This window comes from Euprymna scolopes, chromosome 19 (assembly GCF_053919585.1).
Source record: "Euprymna scolopes isolate OS-2025 chromosome 19, ASM5391958v1, whole genome shotgun sequence".
In the NCBI taxonomy this organism is placed as follows: domain Eukaryota; kingdom Metazoa; phylum Mollusca; class Cephalopoda; order Sepiida; family Sepiolidae; genus Euprymna; species Euprymna scolopes.
This window is the reverse complement of record NC_136500.1, coordinates 35,798,826-35,814,392: the sequence shown is the minus strand read 5'-3', so window position 1 is coordinate 35,814,392 and position 15,567 is coordinate 35,798,826. Positions and strand designations below refer to the sequence as shown.

The 15,567-nt window shown below is 34.0% G+C and overlaps 1 protein-coding gene across 1 annotated transcript in view; it reads right to left on the bottom strand.

Annotated features, from left to right (window-relative positions):
* LOC145303522 (26S proteasome non-ATPase regulatory subunit 12-like) overlaps nucleotides 1-15,567 on the bottom strand; it is a 58,499-nt gene that overhangs the window by 3,719 nt on the left and 39,213 nt on the right. Inside the window, exons 6-10 of the mRNA XM_080144967.1 lie at nucleotides 10,215-10,319; nucleotides 8,739-8,888; nucleotides 3,976-4,110; nucleotides 648-760; nucleotides 314-491 (exon numbers count right to left, since the gene is read on the bottom strand). Coding sequence (XP_080001093.1) covers nucleotides 314-491; nucleotides 648-760; nucleotides 3,976-4,110; nucleotides 8,739-8,888; nucleotides 10,215-10,319 — 681 coding nt within the window. The remainder of the gene's footprint in view (nucleotides 1-313; nucleotides 492-647; nucleotides 761-3,975; nucleotides 4,111-8,738; nucleotides 8,889-10,214; nucleotides 10,320-15,567) is intronic.

Genomic DNA, 15,567 nt, shown 5'->3' with positions numbered 1-15,567 from the left:
TCATTTGTAATTTTATTGTCCTATTTTGCTATGCAATAGATTTAGTCATATTAGCAGTAATTAATGAAAGTGTTTAATAATAAGAAAAGGAAAAATTATCAAGATATAAATATAAAATAAATATAAACTAAAATATTTTGACATTTATTTTGAAGGGTGGCAGTTTAAACATAAACTATTTTTTTTTTAATGACAATAGATTTAAGTAAATTATATAATGCAAATCATACATTTAAAAAGAATACTTAAAACTAAATCAATAGATGGTGGAAGGCAGTTTTTTCTTTTAAACATAAATAAGAAAAAGATTTACATGTTCTACAACTCTGTTTTTGAGGTCCTGCCATCTTTTTGAAGATCCTGCATTTTTAGAACTGAACACATGTGTGGCTGGACAACCTTTGGAACCTTGTTTCAGTTCTGTCTCATAATCTGCACACAACGGTTTCCAGTAAATAAGTTCTGATGTTGTGAACAAATTGTGTAAATCTCTACAAAGAAAAAAAGAAAATACAGAGCCATATGACAGAAGGTGGAGTACAATTTTTCTTTAATTCCTTTCATAAGAAAAATAAAATTATCTTATTTTTTACCATTTTATATATATATATATATATATATATATATCTTGGTGAATTTTAACTTACTTGTATTTTGGAATTTCATTAAGATTTTTCTCCTGGCCAATTCTATGCAAGAGATCTGCCTGTTCATTGTCATACGGAGCCAGAATGAGATAAAGGACAACACATTTGAGAGCCTGTAAAGAAAGGAAAAGGAAACATTAAAATCTGAGCAACCTAAAACTTCTTCACCCCAGCATTGCACATTCATACATTTTTTATTCTATCGTGTCATTTTAAAACTTTTCATTTTTACCATGTTAATTACAATGTTTTTGTTAAAGTGATGTTCCATTTTATGTCAGTATTTTAAAAAATATTTCATCATTATTTTTGATGCAGTAGTTTTCAGCATGTTTTATTATTATTTTATACGAATTGAGGCACTAGTCAGTGCAAACTATTCATTAAAAAAAAATTAAGAAATAAAAAAACAAGAGTCACATCAACTATAGCTACTCCCTGTCACCAACAATCCGATACATTTTAGTGTGGGGGGGGGGGGTCTCTTTTCTCTTCCTTGAAACCTCTTTCCCACAGAAGAAACGTTACAAACTCGTTTCTGTTGTATCGTTATTTTAATGGCAAGTGCTCGTCTGAGCTCCAATCTATGGTCCCCCCCCTTGCCAAACTTTCACGAAAAACTATCAATAATTTTCCCCACACTTTATCTGTGCCTAAACCTAAATATGGATTCTATGAACAAAGCTTCTTAGAACTGCACGTCTGTGGAACTGTTTACCGTTTCCCTGCTTTCCAGTTGACTACAATATGATTGTCTTCAAGTCCAACATGGAGAAATTCTTGATGAGTCATCCCTTTAAAGTGATCCAATTCACCAAATTTCCACTAGTAACGATTACTACGATATTGTTCCATTGAGTACTGTGCACGCAAGGATCCTCGAGTGGCCTCTGGGCTTTGATAAATGGTGACTCCTTTGTAAAAAATTTTTTTAAATTCACAATTTTGGAAGCAATTTTTTTTTATAGCCTCATCACATGCTTGCCAGTCGGTTTGCCTCAAATTCCACACTGGACCTGGGACACCACTCCCTCCTCGACTTTCCTTTGCAGACAGAAGCCACACTAGACAATTTGAAAATCACCCCTTCTCATGTACATCGTATCATAAAAAACCTAGACACCTCAAAAGCAAGTGGACCCAATCTCATCCCGGCTGTGCTATTAAAAAAATGCTCCACTGAGTTTGCTCCAGTTCTCTCCAAACTTTACATTAAATGCCTTAACAAATCTTGCTTTCCTGACTGCTAGAAAACTGTTTCTGTGATATCAGTTTTCAAGAATTCTGGTGAAAGAACTGACCCATTAAATTATCGTTCCATTAGCCTTCTCCTGCTTTTCGCTAAAATATTTGAGTCCTTAATTAATCAAGCCCTAGTCAAACACCTTACAGCTGCTAAACTCCTGACCAACAAACAATATGGATTTAGGCAAGCCTGTTTCACAACAGATATCTTAACTGTAATCTCTGAACGTATATACCATTCATTGAACAAAACGGGAGGGTAGAGTGGTAGCCCTCGATATATCTAAGGCTTTTGACAGGGTATGGTACAATGGTCTTCTAAGGAAAATTAGATCATATGGAATCACTGGAAGAATACATAATGTAATTAAATCCTTCTTAAGTAAGAGAAAAATCCAAGTTGTCCTCGACGGTCGTACATCTAAACAATATAAATGCGGGAGTACCTCAGGGGTCTATCCTTGGACCTTTATTATTCCTGATATTCATAAATTACCTCCCTGATAAAATTATTTTGGAGATGGGTATATTTGCTGATGATAGCACTCTCTATAACAGGCACGAGGGGAAAACAAATGAACACATATCTAAGGAAATGGCAGAAACACTAGAGGATGACCTCCAATCTGTAGTGGAATGGGGACAAAAATGGATGGTCACATTCAATGCTGCCAAGACTAAGCTTGTTTCCTTCAATAATTACAAGAAACCTTCTCTACCACCAATAGCAATGGCCAAGAACACATTACATGAAAGTACTTCCTTTAAACTCCTTTGCCTAATGTTCACAGGAAACATGAGTTGGAACAATTACATTGAGAGCCTTGCCAGAACCGCTGCAAAGAAGGCAGGTTCTCTCTACCGTGCTAGAAAACTACTAACGTCCAAAAGTATCCTGTACCTCTACAAGGCCATCATTCACCCATGTATGGAGTACTGCTGTCACATTTGGGCTGGTGCATCTGCTACTAGTCTTTCGCTCCTGAAAGGTCCCGAACTGTCATCTAAGCTTCAGCCCCTGCCTCATAGACGAAATGTTGCATCCCTGTGCCTGTTTTACAAGTATTTTAACGGTGAATGCTCTGACGAACGACAAGCATTTGTACCCCCTCAATGTGACTACCCTCAACAAACCCGACAAGCAACTAAGTCCTACCCCTTCACAGTAGAGATCCCTAGGTGTAAGAAAGCCTTTTACTCCAATAGTTTCTTCCCCAGAACTGCTAGACCTTAGAACTCCCTTCCGGATTCTGCTTTCCCAACTGTACTGACATGCAGAAGTTCAAGTGTAATGTGAACAAACATCTTGCTACTCATCTCCCTTCATAATGCCCTTGCAACTTATGTCCCTAATAGTAGCTCCCTACTTCAAAGTGGCACTGTGCCTTGATTGGGGTGAAAATTGATTAAAAAAAAAAAAAAAAAAAAAAAAAAAAAATTATGCTTCATCCAGAATCATTAGCATAAATGGTGTATAAATTTTACTGTACAACTATTTCAATAAATGCACTGACATTTGATGTTCACATTTCCAATGCTATTCATGTTTGTATGTGTTTAACATTATTCGTTTTTATATATTTTCCATGTTTTTACAGTGCATTTAGTGACAACTTTACTGTAAAGCTTATACGCAATTTATGCTGATGATAATGGATAATTGTGTATGCAGCGTGTGATATATGATGAGGGTATAAAAAATAAAATTGTGAATGTATCGAATTGTCAGTGATAGGCAGTATCCATTGGTTGATGTGATTCTTTTTATGTTTTTTTCATACATATTTTGCATCAAGGAGCTCTCCTACTGGTATAAAGATAATCAAAATAAACCTTTATGCAGAAAACTACTATGTATAAAAATATCAATGGGCTGAAACAATTCTATGAAACCTCTTTTGAAATGAGCATAAAAATGTGTGTCTGTTACTAGTGAAGCGGTATATAAGAGTAGGTCTAGTATTGCACTATCGAGCTATCTTTGTGTTATTAATCTTTATATTTGAATAAAAGATTAGAAAATTTTTATTTCAACAGTAAAAATATTTCAGACAAGTAAAATCAAATGACTGTGTTGCCTTACATCAGCCATTTTGTCTTTGTCTTCTTGAATGGCTGTCGTGTTGTAAATGGCTCGGTAGTGTGTACAAATGGCCAGATAGGAGCCTTCATGTTCATCCAATTCAATCATCAATTGATAATATTTCAGTTTCAATTCCTGTAAATAAAATGTTTTCAATTAACAAAAAAGATTTCTAACAAAAAGATCAACATTTTAGAATTGCAAAAATGAAAAATATCATAAATATACCTCCTCTGTTCATAACATAAATATCTAGCAGAAGTTTACCTTTTGGAGCAAAAATAAAAGTGTAAATAGTCCCAGTTGATTTAACAAAAAAAAAATCAGAAGATTTGTGTGAATTTGTCAAATTTGCATTCATGATCTACCTCGTGCACATATAAGGCCAATTTTTTTTTTCTCAATCAACCAGTTGAGCCAAAATCCAAGACAGACCTAAGACCGATATTATATTTACTTTGCTTCCTCTTTGGTGGGCTTGGGAGAGCTAAATTCTCAACTCACACATACAGTCAGATGCATATACATGCTGACAAAGATGCAGCATACACAATACCTATTTCTCTCACACTGTCGTATGCAATACTGACTGAAAACGTAGAAACACCATTTTGAACCATTGAAACAGTTCTCACTTTGAACTTCTATGAAAGCTATATATATCAAATAAACATTAACAAAAATGTAATTTTGGATTATGACTTTTCTGATCTATGGATAATTCAAAACCATTAATTTGTCAACTCAGCTTTCCTCATTATTTCCACTAAAGAATCCTTTTTGTTCTGCATGGTCATTCGAACTATGAACATTGTTTTTCTTATCTATGTAAACCCCTAATTAAATATACATACAAGTATATAAGCAAGTAAATATACATATAAGTAATTAAGTAACTCACAATTAAATATACAGGGTGTCCAAAGAGTCATGGAAGGGTTCTGAACTTATTTAAGTTCATAAAATACCTTTTTGTGAACTTGTGCTTTAGATCATTGTATTTGGTTTAACATCTATTTTAGATGCTGGCATGCGTTGGATGGCATTAAAAAATTTACTTCCAGACTAACCTGTCTCTGGACAGGTCCCTCAGGTTTACTTTCATCACTTCCTCTCATGTTTTTCTTGACCTTCCCCTCTGAACTGACCAGGTTTCACTTTCATAGATCACATTGTGTACACATTCCTGATAGACTTTTTCCTTAATCGACTATTAGTTAGTAATGACAGAACTTATTCCATCCACTCCTAATTCTTGCAACCATTACCTGTTCTACCCCATACCTATCCAGTTATACTTTCTCCACATCGGAGTTTTCATTCACCTTTATTGTTTGACATTTTTTTGTATGCAAAGTGGTTACCATTTCTCAACCTACCAGTAATACAACTGCATTTCTTTTGTATGCAATAATAACAGGTTTCACAAAAATTCAATTACACTCAACTCCCTTTTCTCAAGCTAAACAGAGTAATTTTCCTTTTTGGGAGCTTTCCAAAACTACAACCATTAATCATCAGTTTGGTTTTTGTAAGTTACTTTACTTTCCATAATAGCTTTCTAAACCTTAACAACTAGATCATCCATTGTTTCACAAGTATCAAATCAGCTTTTGAGCTAAAATGAAAGTGTAATAATCATATTTATGAAAAAAGAAAAAAAAAAAAAAACCATCTGGGGATATATTAAGTAGGATGACTCCTTAGAGTAAATATGGTAATCGTGATGACTGGAATTATTCTAGGAAGGAGTAGAATAAACATTTTTTAATCATTTTTGACCAATGATGACCAACAACATCATTTCTTCCACACTTTTGGAGGCCTTGTGCTTTATTTGTTCTGAATATAAAATCTTTATATTTTTTTTGCAAATAAATAATTCAAAGAGTAGTATTTGTTCTCAAATCTTAAAAAAGTTGGGGGGGTTTTGTGCTGGTTTCCTATTCTTCTTATGAGGTCAGGAATACCATAATGCCTCTCTCTCTATTTTAGTATAATTTTCGTCAACTTTGTCCCCTTTTCTGGCAGAGACTTAACCTGCTTTAATGGTATCGCACAGTTAACAAAATTTCGACAACCTCAACAGCTTCACCATCAAGTTATACTTCCTCCACATCTGAGTTCTCATCCATCTCCATTGTCATACACTTCTTGCACATAAACTGATTATCCGCTCTCAACCTACTACTTATACAATTGCACTTCTTTTGTATTTAATGCCTATGGGTATCACAAAAATTGGATTGAATCTAACTCTTTCCACAAACTGAGCAGTAGAAGTTTCTTCTTTTTGAGAGCTTTCTAATACTACAACCACTGATTATCAATTTGGTCTTCACAGAAGTTACTCTCAGGTCTTTACATTCTATAGCATTCTTCCTTAAAGACTTTCCATGAATTCAAAGGTAAGTACTAAAAAAAATTAGCATAAAAAAATTTACTCTGGACAATGCTTTTTAAACACAAAACCAAAAAGCGACAAACTCAGTACAGAACCCTGATGCACTCCTACTTTAACATTAAAACTTTATCTAAAGGTGCTATTAATTCAAACATGACTGAGCATTTCTGTACATTGTTTACACTTAGTCCGCCAGAAAATCTCTCTTGGCACACTGTCAAAAGCTTTCTTCAGATCAACAAAGGCAAGATATAGCTCCTTACCAAGGTATTTCTCTTGCATTTGTCATTAAATGTAACACCAGTGGTACATTACGCAGGCATAAAACCTAATTGCATTTCATTTATGCTTATCTGACTTATTTGCTGCTTAATTATTCTCTTACTCACTTTCAGGACCCGATCTATCAACTGTAAGTCTTTGTAATTACTTCTATCTAGAGATTCCTATTTACCGTTTTAACAATTCACAATTGCACTAAATTCCCAGTTTTTTAGGATAATCTCTTTTATGATCTGATTTGTACAATCATCTCAATACCTCTTTCACTCAGTTTTCAATATTTCTGCAAAAAAGCCTTACTCTTCATTATGCTCACTGCTTCTCATGCCGTTTCATTTTCAGTTCTTATAACTGGATCCAATGCGGCTTCTATTACTTGTAGTTATTTTTTGAACAATGGAAACTTTGTATTCAATAAGTTCTCATAATCACATTTCCTAGCATTCCATTTGTCCTGTTCATTTGTTGCTAGTCATTTTCAAATGCATTACTCTCCAACAATACCTGCATTCTTTCGTTTCCACTTGTTTAGTTATACTGAATATTTCATTCTTTTGATCATCCCTTTATAACATATTTGGAAATTTGCTCAATTTCCTTGTCTTTGTATATCACTCATTTTGCTTTCCTCTTTCCTTCAAGATACACACTTCCTTATTCACTAACCCTTTTATCCATTGGTTCCTTCATTTCCACTTTTCTTCGATACACTTTTTAACTTCCTCATTTCACCACAATATCATCCTATACCTTTGGAATCCTTTTATTCACTCACAAATCCAGTTGGTTATCTCCCACAGCACGTTCGACTGCTCTTCTGTACTTTCTAAAATGGATATGGTAAACAAAAATGTCATCATTTGGACTCTAAATACTTATTTCACGTATTCTTCATACCTTTCTCCTGGAAATAAACTTTCTTTACTTGATGAGCTTTATTCAGCATACAGTTGTAAATAACCGGTTTGTGCTGTGTTTAAAAATATCACTTTCATGTCATTCAAAAGTTTTTACTTTTCCTAACCAACAGATATTCTACCAGAATCTTTGCTGTACCAGTTTCATACATAATGAGAACTGGTTCCTTTTTTCCTAAAAAAAAAATGTTTGCAACCAACATGTCCATTGCAAAAACCAAATTCTAAAATTACTTATATCCTTCTATATTCCTATCACCACAGCCATTTATTCCATACATACCTTCAAAATCGCCAGGGATTTTTCCAACAAGACTATTCAACTCTCTTGTCACAGAAAGTACTTCTGTGTACGCAACCCAACTCCCTCTTTCCTCTCTAGCTCTCCTCTTTTCACTATCAGTCACCAACACCCGACCAATGCTACCTTTATTACCATACATCTCTCTTAGTGAATCGCACATGTAACCAATTTTTTAGAAGCAAAAATAAAAAAAATATTACAAAATGGAGGAAAAGCCCAATTTTGTTTTTCCTTTGTGTAGAGTTTAAAAAAGAAAAAAAAAAGTCACGCACACTCACCTTTGCATGTTTTAACTATTAGTCTGTGTTTTCTTTGTTTCCTCTGTCGTTTTTTTCACAAATGATCGCCTATTTTTTTTTTTTTTGCATGTGAAAGTTTGTAGTTCTTTTCTTTTTTTTTTCATATACTTTTGTCTATTTCTTTCTATTAGTTCTTTCTTGATTATTCTTTTTCACTTATATATATATATTTTTTTACACACGTTTATGCATGCATTCTTTCGGCCATTTTTTTTTCATTTTTTGTCTTCGTGTGAGCTACATTGTCCTTTCAATTTCTTTGAAAAGAGGTAAACAAGTTTTCTCCCTGTTGTTAACTTGATTTTAACTCCAAAGCATTCTCAATGTCAATCTTTTATATATATAAATAAAAAGGAAATGGTTACCCATTCCAACTCATTTTACCAAAATTGAGAAATTTAAGATTACAATCAATAGTTAATTTAAAAAGTAAAACACTTCTAAAAGATAGAAACCAGTAAAAAAAAAATGTTAAAATAAAAAAATAGATAATTTGTTTTTTATATCACCTAGAAACTGATAGAAGTAAAACAAAGGGAAATAAAAAATGGGCTTACTGTAGTGCTGGCATCGTCAAAGAATTTAGTGTTGATCTTTTTGCTAATGATCTGAGTACGAATGTAATCTTTCTTGGCCAGGCAAAGTCTCATCTGCTCCAGAATGAATTCCACTTTCTCTTTTTTGTCCATCGAGCCAAACGTCTCAACCTGTCAAAAAAGTTTTAAAAACACACAAAAAACAAATTACTATTTTCGAGTCCAACATATAAGAGGCTATTTCTCATAAATCCAAACTGTAGAATCTGCTAATTATTTTTAATCAGTTGGAGATGACACATACTGGTTAGATGCATTTAAACGAGATGGACAATCACTTTCAAATGCTACACAGCAAATAGAAACAGCACTGTTTTTTCATTTCATTTTATATTTTAAGCTGCCAATCCATTCTTATGATACTTTCAGAAATAAATTTTTTAAACAAAAAAATATTCTCATAAATTTGTTTCCTCTTATGAGCAAATAAGAACATTAATTTTCTATAAAAAATTACAAAGTGTTATGTTTTCTTTAGTAAAAGAAATGTTTTGAAAAAAATACAAATGTAATAAATCATAGGGAGGTCATTTAGTGCTTGTGCAAAATAGTCATCTAAGAATTTCAATACTTACAGAGATTTTTTAGTTTTGGTACACATAGCTTTCTGGATGCTTAGCGAACAACTTTTGGTGCTTCTTCATTATTAGAGTGAAAATCTACTTAATTGTCATGTTGCAGTAATGAATATATCCAAAAATTATAAAAAACAATAAAGGAGAAAATTAATTATTAATGAAAACAGTTTTCATAGATCATTAGCAAAAATTGAATTTTGCTAATTTTTTAAAAGTTTTCAGAAAATATTTATCTCTCTTGTTACAATTAGCACTCTCTGGTTTCTTTTTTCTTTTTTAGCAAAACTCAATTTTTCGCTAATTGTCTTCAAAAACTTTTTTCATCAAAAAATAATTTTCTACCTCATCATTTTTCATAATGTTTGGATATGTTCATTATGGTGACATGACAATTATGTAGATATCATTGGTTTTACTTGAAATTCAATATTTTGAGTTTTGTTAAACGCCAAACTTTTTTTTTTTTTTCAAAAAATTGTGCATTTTTCTTGATTGCCCAAAGGTGAGCTATTTTTAATTGTTTTATTTTTCCATCTGTTTTTTGGAGAGAAGGAACCAAGAGTTAAAGGTGGAAAGGTTTCACTGCTTTTTGTTTTTTGTGTGGGAAAAATAAAACTGCACATACCAACATTCATTGAAGTTAGGAAGAAGCAATGTTGTCGAAATGCATGATGCAGATACAAATCAGAAATATGATAGTGATGATTTCCCACCCAGTATAAACATGCAATTCAGTTAGTATCCAATGAACTTACAAAGACAAAAACTTTTCATTTAAAAAATCATTAAAGTTATTTAAATTACTTTCATTTTGTTAAATTTATAGAAATTTTATCACAAGTTAAAACTCAAAATTTACCTGAAGTTCCTGCAAAATATTGGCAGCTTCATTGATGTTGCCTTCATCCTCTTTGATTTTAGCCAAAATACGTGTGAGACGAGCTCTCTCAATTTCAACATAAATCTGAACAAAAAGAAAGAAAAAAAAAGTCTAAAACCTACTCAGTTTACATGATTTTTGGAATATGACATCTTCATTCTGTGATAGGTACGTACATCATAAAGATTTGTCTGTATTTTCGGTTTTTAATTAAGTCAAATTCTAAATAAGAACCAAAATTACTCCTAAATTTAACAATTAATTATAATACCGCATGTTCTTATTATATCAAGAATGTTAAGTGATGTTGAGTCTGGTCAGTAACAGATGGGTAACCAGTTGAAAATACCAGATGCTGTCTTTGCAAAAACTAACATCAAAATCATTTTGCGGCTGACAACTGCAAAATAGGAGTTAACCATTACATAATATCTATATTCTCGACAATATTCTGGCATACAAAACATACGTGTGTGTGTGGGTGGAGGATATCTTTAAATTTCTAAGCAATTTAAATTTTGTAACCCAAGAATAACATTAACTTTAAATCTTAACCCATTATTACAGTTAATGTTATAAATTACAAACTTGAAACAAATATTTTCTGTTGAATGTTAAAGGTTCTAAAACTTACAATTCCACCAGATGGCTATTACAAGAGAAATTGAATGGTAATGAAAATTTTCATAGTCATTCAAAAATTAATTATGATTAATGCATTAGTAATCTCAAAGCTTCATGGAATTTTTTTATACATTGAAAAAATCTACTTTGAAGAAATTAAAAATATCAAGTTTAACAGAATTCTTTGATGTAATCAGATTTTAAAAGAATTAATCTCTAAATATCAACATATGCAGTTTAACATCGTTTTTTTATATGCTGGCATGTGTTGGATGGCTTTAAGAAATTGGTTTACAAACTAATCTATCTATGATCAGATCTTTATTTATTAAAGAGGAAAATCAGTTTTCATATTTCATGATTATTTGATTAATTGAGACTGATTTATCTCTCCCCGAGTTATGGAATTTCTGCTCTTATCAATGATGGATCAGCAAAATACGATGAAATTGAATTTTATTTTTAACCAGCGGGGTACCCGGCATTACCCAGGTGTTTGGAGGTGTGTGTTGAGCACAAAAAAAAAAAAAAAAGTGTTAGTAGGAAGGCAGGCTCGAACCCACGATGCACAGTTGGCTGGCAAGCGGACATATGGATTTTTAACTACTTCCTAAAATCATTATGAAACCTATATATTTGAATAGCTCAGAGTCTGAGGTTGCAAAAAATGGATTCATTTGTCTTCTAACTCCAATTATTTCTCAAGATATACCCGTTTGAAGTTCACGAATTTCGAATTTTTGCGAAATTGTGACTGCAGTGATTTTACCAAGGAGTAAGTTTGGGTGCACCTGAAGAATTGCTCAAAATTTCTTCCAGAAACACCTAACTATGTCCTATAAGCCCCTTAGATAATGCCAAATGCCCTAAATTTACTTCATTATAAAAATGGAACATATCAACAAATTTTTTACCTGTTTTTTTTTGGATTTTTTCAAAAAATTTACAATAAAAATGAGCATTTGTTTCCATGAAAAAAAGCCCAAAATTTGATCCCGGCCAGTATATTTTGACGAAAGATTGCAAAAAAGCCCGGAGATGAAATTTCTCATCCTTCAGAAATAAGAATCTAGACATAGAAAGCTATCATAATCCAATTGGGTGAAAAAAATCACTCTCAGGAACCATTTTAATTCTAACATACTGAAAAAATTTTTAACTTGCCCATTTTTCCGTAATTTTGGACAACCCACAATGACTGTTTAAATCATAAATCCAGATAATGTTTTTACCATTCTTACTCAAATTTCATCATGCAGACCACTTTTCAAATGTTTTTAGGGTGCAGAATCCAAATCTGGCATCAGAAAACCATGAAACTACACTGTTTTCTGGAAAATCCTGATTTTTGCCCTTTTTTAAGCTATTTTCAATCAAATATTGGTCATAAACCAGAAAATTTTTCTGATTTTTTTCAAAATTTATCCATTATAATTAAATATTCCCATTTTTCTCACATTTTCTTTTAAATGCACATCATAATTAATGACATGATAAACATTGCTCACATTGAGATTTGAAAGGACTGCAAGAGGTCTCGATTCGACAAAGAGCCAGACTTCAATGAAGTTGTGAAACATCCAAGCTAGAGGTTCCACCTAGCGATAAACTTCTATCTGACATCAAAGTTGTGTTCAAAAATTTTCAGCAGCAGCAAAAGAAGAATCGTTCATCCACGTCATTTAATGAGAAGGTAGTACTCCAACGTCACATCTATGTACTGAAGGTAAAGCGTCCTTTGGAGGAAGTCAGTAACCGTCAACAACACCGACGGCTGAGCGACTATGGATTCGAACAAAGCTGCTGCTCAAGCACAGAACACTTTCCCCGCAAAAATGTTTGCCTTCGGTCTGAAGAACAAAAACCTTCAAAACAAAGAGATTGCTAAAGTGGGATGCTTTATCCTATGCAATGACGCCATCCAAGACGGACATGTTTCATTGGAGGTTACATTTGCCATCTATGAGAGTGGCAAAATGACCAAACGGATTTACACAGACATCCGTTTACTCTTGAAAGATGCTGGAGCTGATGTTCTTCCATCATATGGCAAACTGTTGAAATTTAAGGAGCAGATGCCAACAGTACAAAAATTTGCAACTCCATACAAAAGCGCGAAGTACCATTACCTCCAGTGCTTGCAACTTACATCTGCCCAATTGTCTGCATCACTTCAGTTGCCCGCATTCCACAAACTCAACAAGATCCAATTGAAAACTGCTCGCCCAAAGAATCAATAGTAGTGAATTAAGAGCCAAAATTAATCAACTGCTACTGCACGTCGCTGTCATTTAATCATCATTAACTCACACAGGAAAGTGAAAATTGATGAGTGCAAAGAATTTTGTCGCACTACATAGCTCCATGTTGGTTCAATTCCATGGATTGATATCACTCGGTGCTCATGTTGTTTTAGGGCACAGTGCTGAGTTAATTGCAGAAAATGGCAACATTGGTCTGCTCAACTATACAGAATCTGGCATTGAGGCAAATAAGTTCCTATGTCAGTATCGGATAAACAAGTCTCGAAAGACAAACTATCAGATTGTATTAACAGTCTCTGGGACAGAAGTGATCCCATTGTTATGAAGACAAGAGAACATTTAAACTGCAGACATTGCAAGTCATTAGGTCACAGCATTAGAAGTTGTGAACAGCTTAAAACTGCATTTCATGGTTGCAAAAATGAATACGAGTCTGTTGTGCTTTTTGATGATGATGATGATGCATGTTGAATTATCTGATACATTGAATTAGTTTTTTCATTGTGTAACCTTTTAGTAGTGTATTTTCTCATTCTAACTGAATATTTGAAAAGTTTGTTTTATGCAGTATCAAATAGAGATCTCATTTATCTTCTTAGCTTTAATAGTTTTAAAGACACAGGCATTTAAAATTTGTCCATAAATGCCTAAATTTTGTCTGCCAGCAAATGTATGATGTTTTGGTGCTTGGCCTCTTAAAAGGATTTTTATGTTGAATATTGGCTTTCCAACATCCTACCATGGTATACCACCCTATTTGATGTCAAAAATGAACTCAAAGAGCTAAAAAAACTAACTGCTTACATTATAGGTATACATAGGTAAATGTCCGCTTGAACCCTCCAATTAAGCCCACTGTGCGATGTGAAGGCGGAAAAAAAAAGTGAAAGAAAACGTGACATCTTACCGCTACGCTACGAAGCCATAGGAAGTAAAAAGCGTTCAAATTTAGCGATATCAATCAAAGAGCTGACTTGCAAAGTGAATGAGTTGGCTGAAGGCCGGTTCAGCTTTCGGCCATTCCATTTATTTGTTTCCCCACGATGTTGAGGAAACCAAGCTCCCCCAAAAAAGGGGGATCTCTTAAATGAATAGCAATTGTCTGATATGAAGAGTTTTCCCCACATTGATCAAAGGTAATTTGCTTTCAAAACGTCCCGACAGGAAAGGCCGCTGATGGCTGTATTTATTTGCTTCCCCACGAAAGCAAATTAAGCATAAGGCCGTTTTTTAATGTGAAGAGAGGGGAGGAGGAAAATAAAGGGAAACCAGCTCCCCCAAGAGGAAGGGATGGGGAGCTGGTAGTGCTGCCTCTTGGTATATAGGGTTGCCCCTACATGGACCAGAAACTGATTGCCTCAAGGGCAACAGTCTTTTAGTGCAGCATCTGCCAGAAAGATACTACACTTTGATCTTTGTTGGAGTGGCTACGGAAGGCCACAGACAGCTGTATTTATTTGCTTCCCTACGAGAGCAAATTAGGCACAAGGCCGTTTTTTAATGTGGAGAGGGGGAGGACCAGCTCCCCCGAGAGGAAGGGAGGGGGATCTGGTAGTGCTGCCTCTTGGTATATAGGGTTGCCCCTACATGGACCAGAAACTGATTGCCTCAAGGGCAATGGTCTTTTAGTGCAGCATCTGCCAGAAAGATACTACACTTTGATCTTTGTTGGAGTGGCTACGGAAGGCCACTGACAGCTGTATTTATTTGCTTCCCTACGAGAGCAAATTAGGCACAAGGCCGTTTTTTAATGTGGAGAGGGGGAGGACCAGCTCCCCCGAGAGGAAGGGAGGGGGATCTGGTAGTGCTGCCTCTTGGTATATAGGGTTGCCCCTACATGGAGCAGAAACTGATTGCCTCAAGGGCAATGGTCTTTTAGTGCAGCATCTGCCAGAACAGATACTACACTTTTAGATATTAAATCTTATTCAGGCAAAAATTAACATGAACAAAAAACTTAGGCACAAGGTCAACTCAAAAAGGGGGAGCTGGGGGTTGTTGATCATCCTTGTTACTCTAGAACTACACTTTGATCTTTGTTAAAGCGTCCACAAAGGGCTACTGATGGCTGTATTCATTTGCTTCCCCACGAGAGCAAATTAGGCACAAGCCAGTTTTTTTAAGGTGGAGAGGGGGAGGGGAAGAGGAAAAGGGGACCAGCTCACAGCTACCAAGATATAGAAAGTTTGTTAACTAAAAAATGCCTGCAGGCAATATAGGTAAGATTTGTTGAACTGTTACTGTCGATACTATAAGATGGCATTTTTAAAAAGAGCATTAAAACATGTTAAAAAAGAAAAGAAAGGAACCCAATTTGATTAATAATGAAACTGAACTTTATTCAATATAAAATATTAATATTATGTAAAATCATGTAATTTTAAAGCAATATACAATCAAATACTGATAAACTGAATTATAAATTTAGGGAACAGACAAACAAA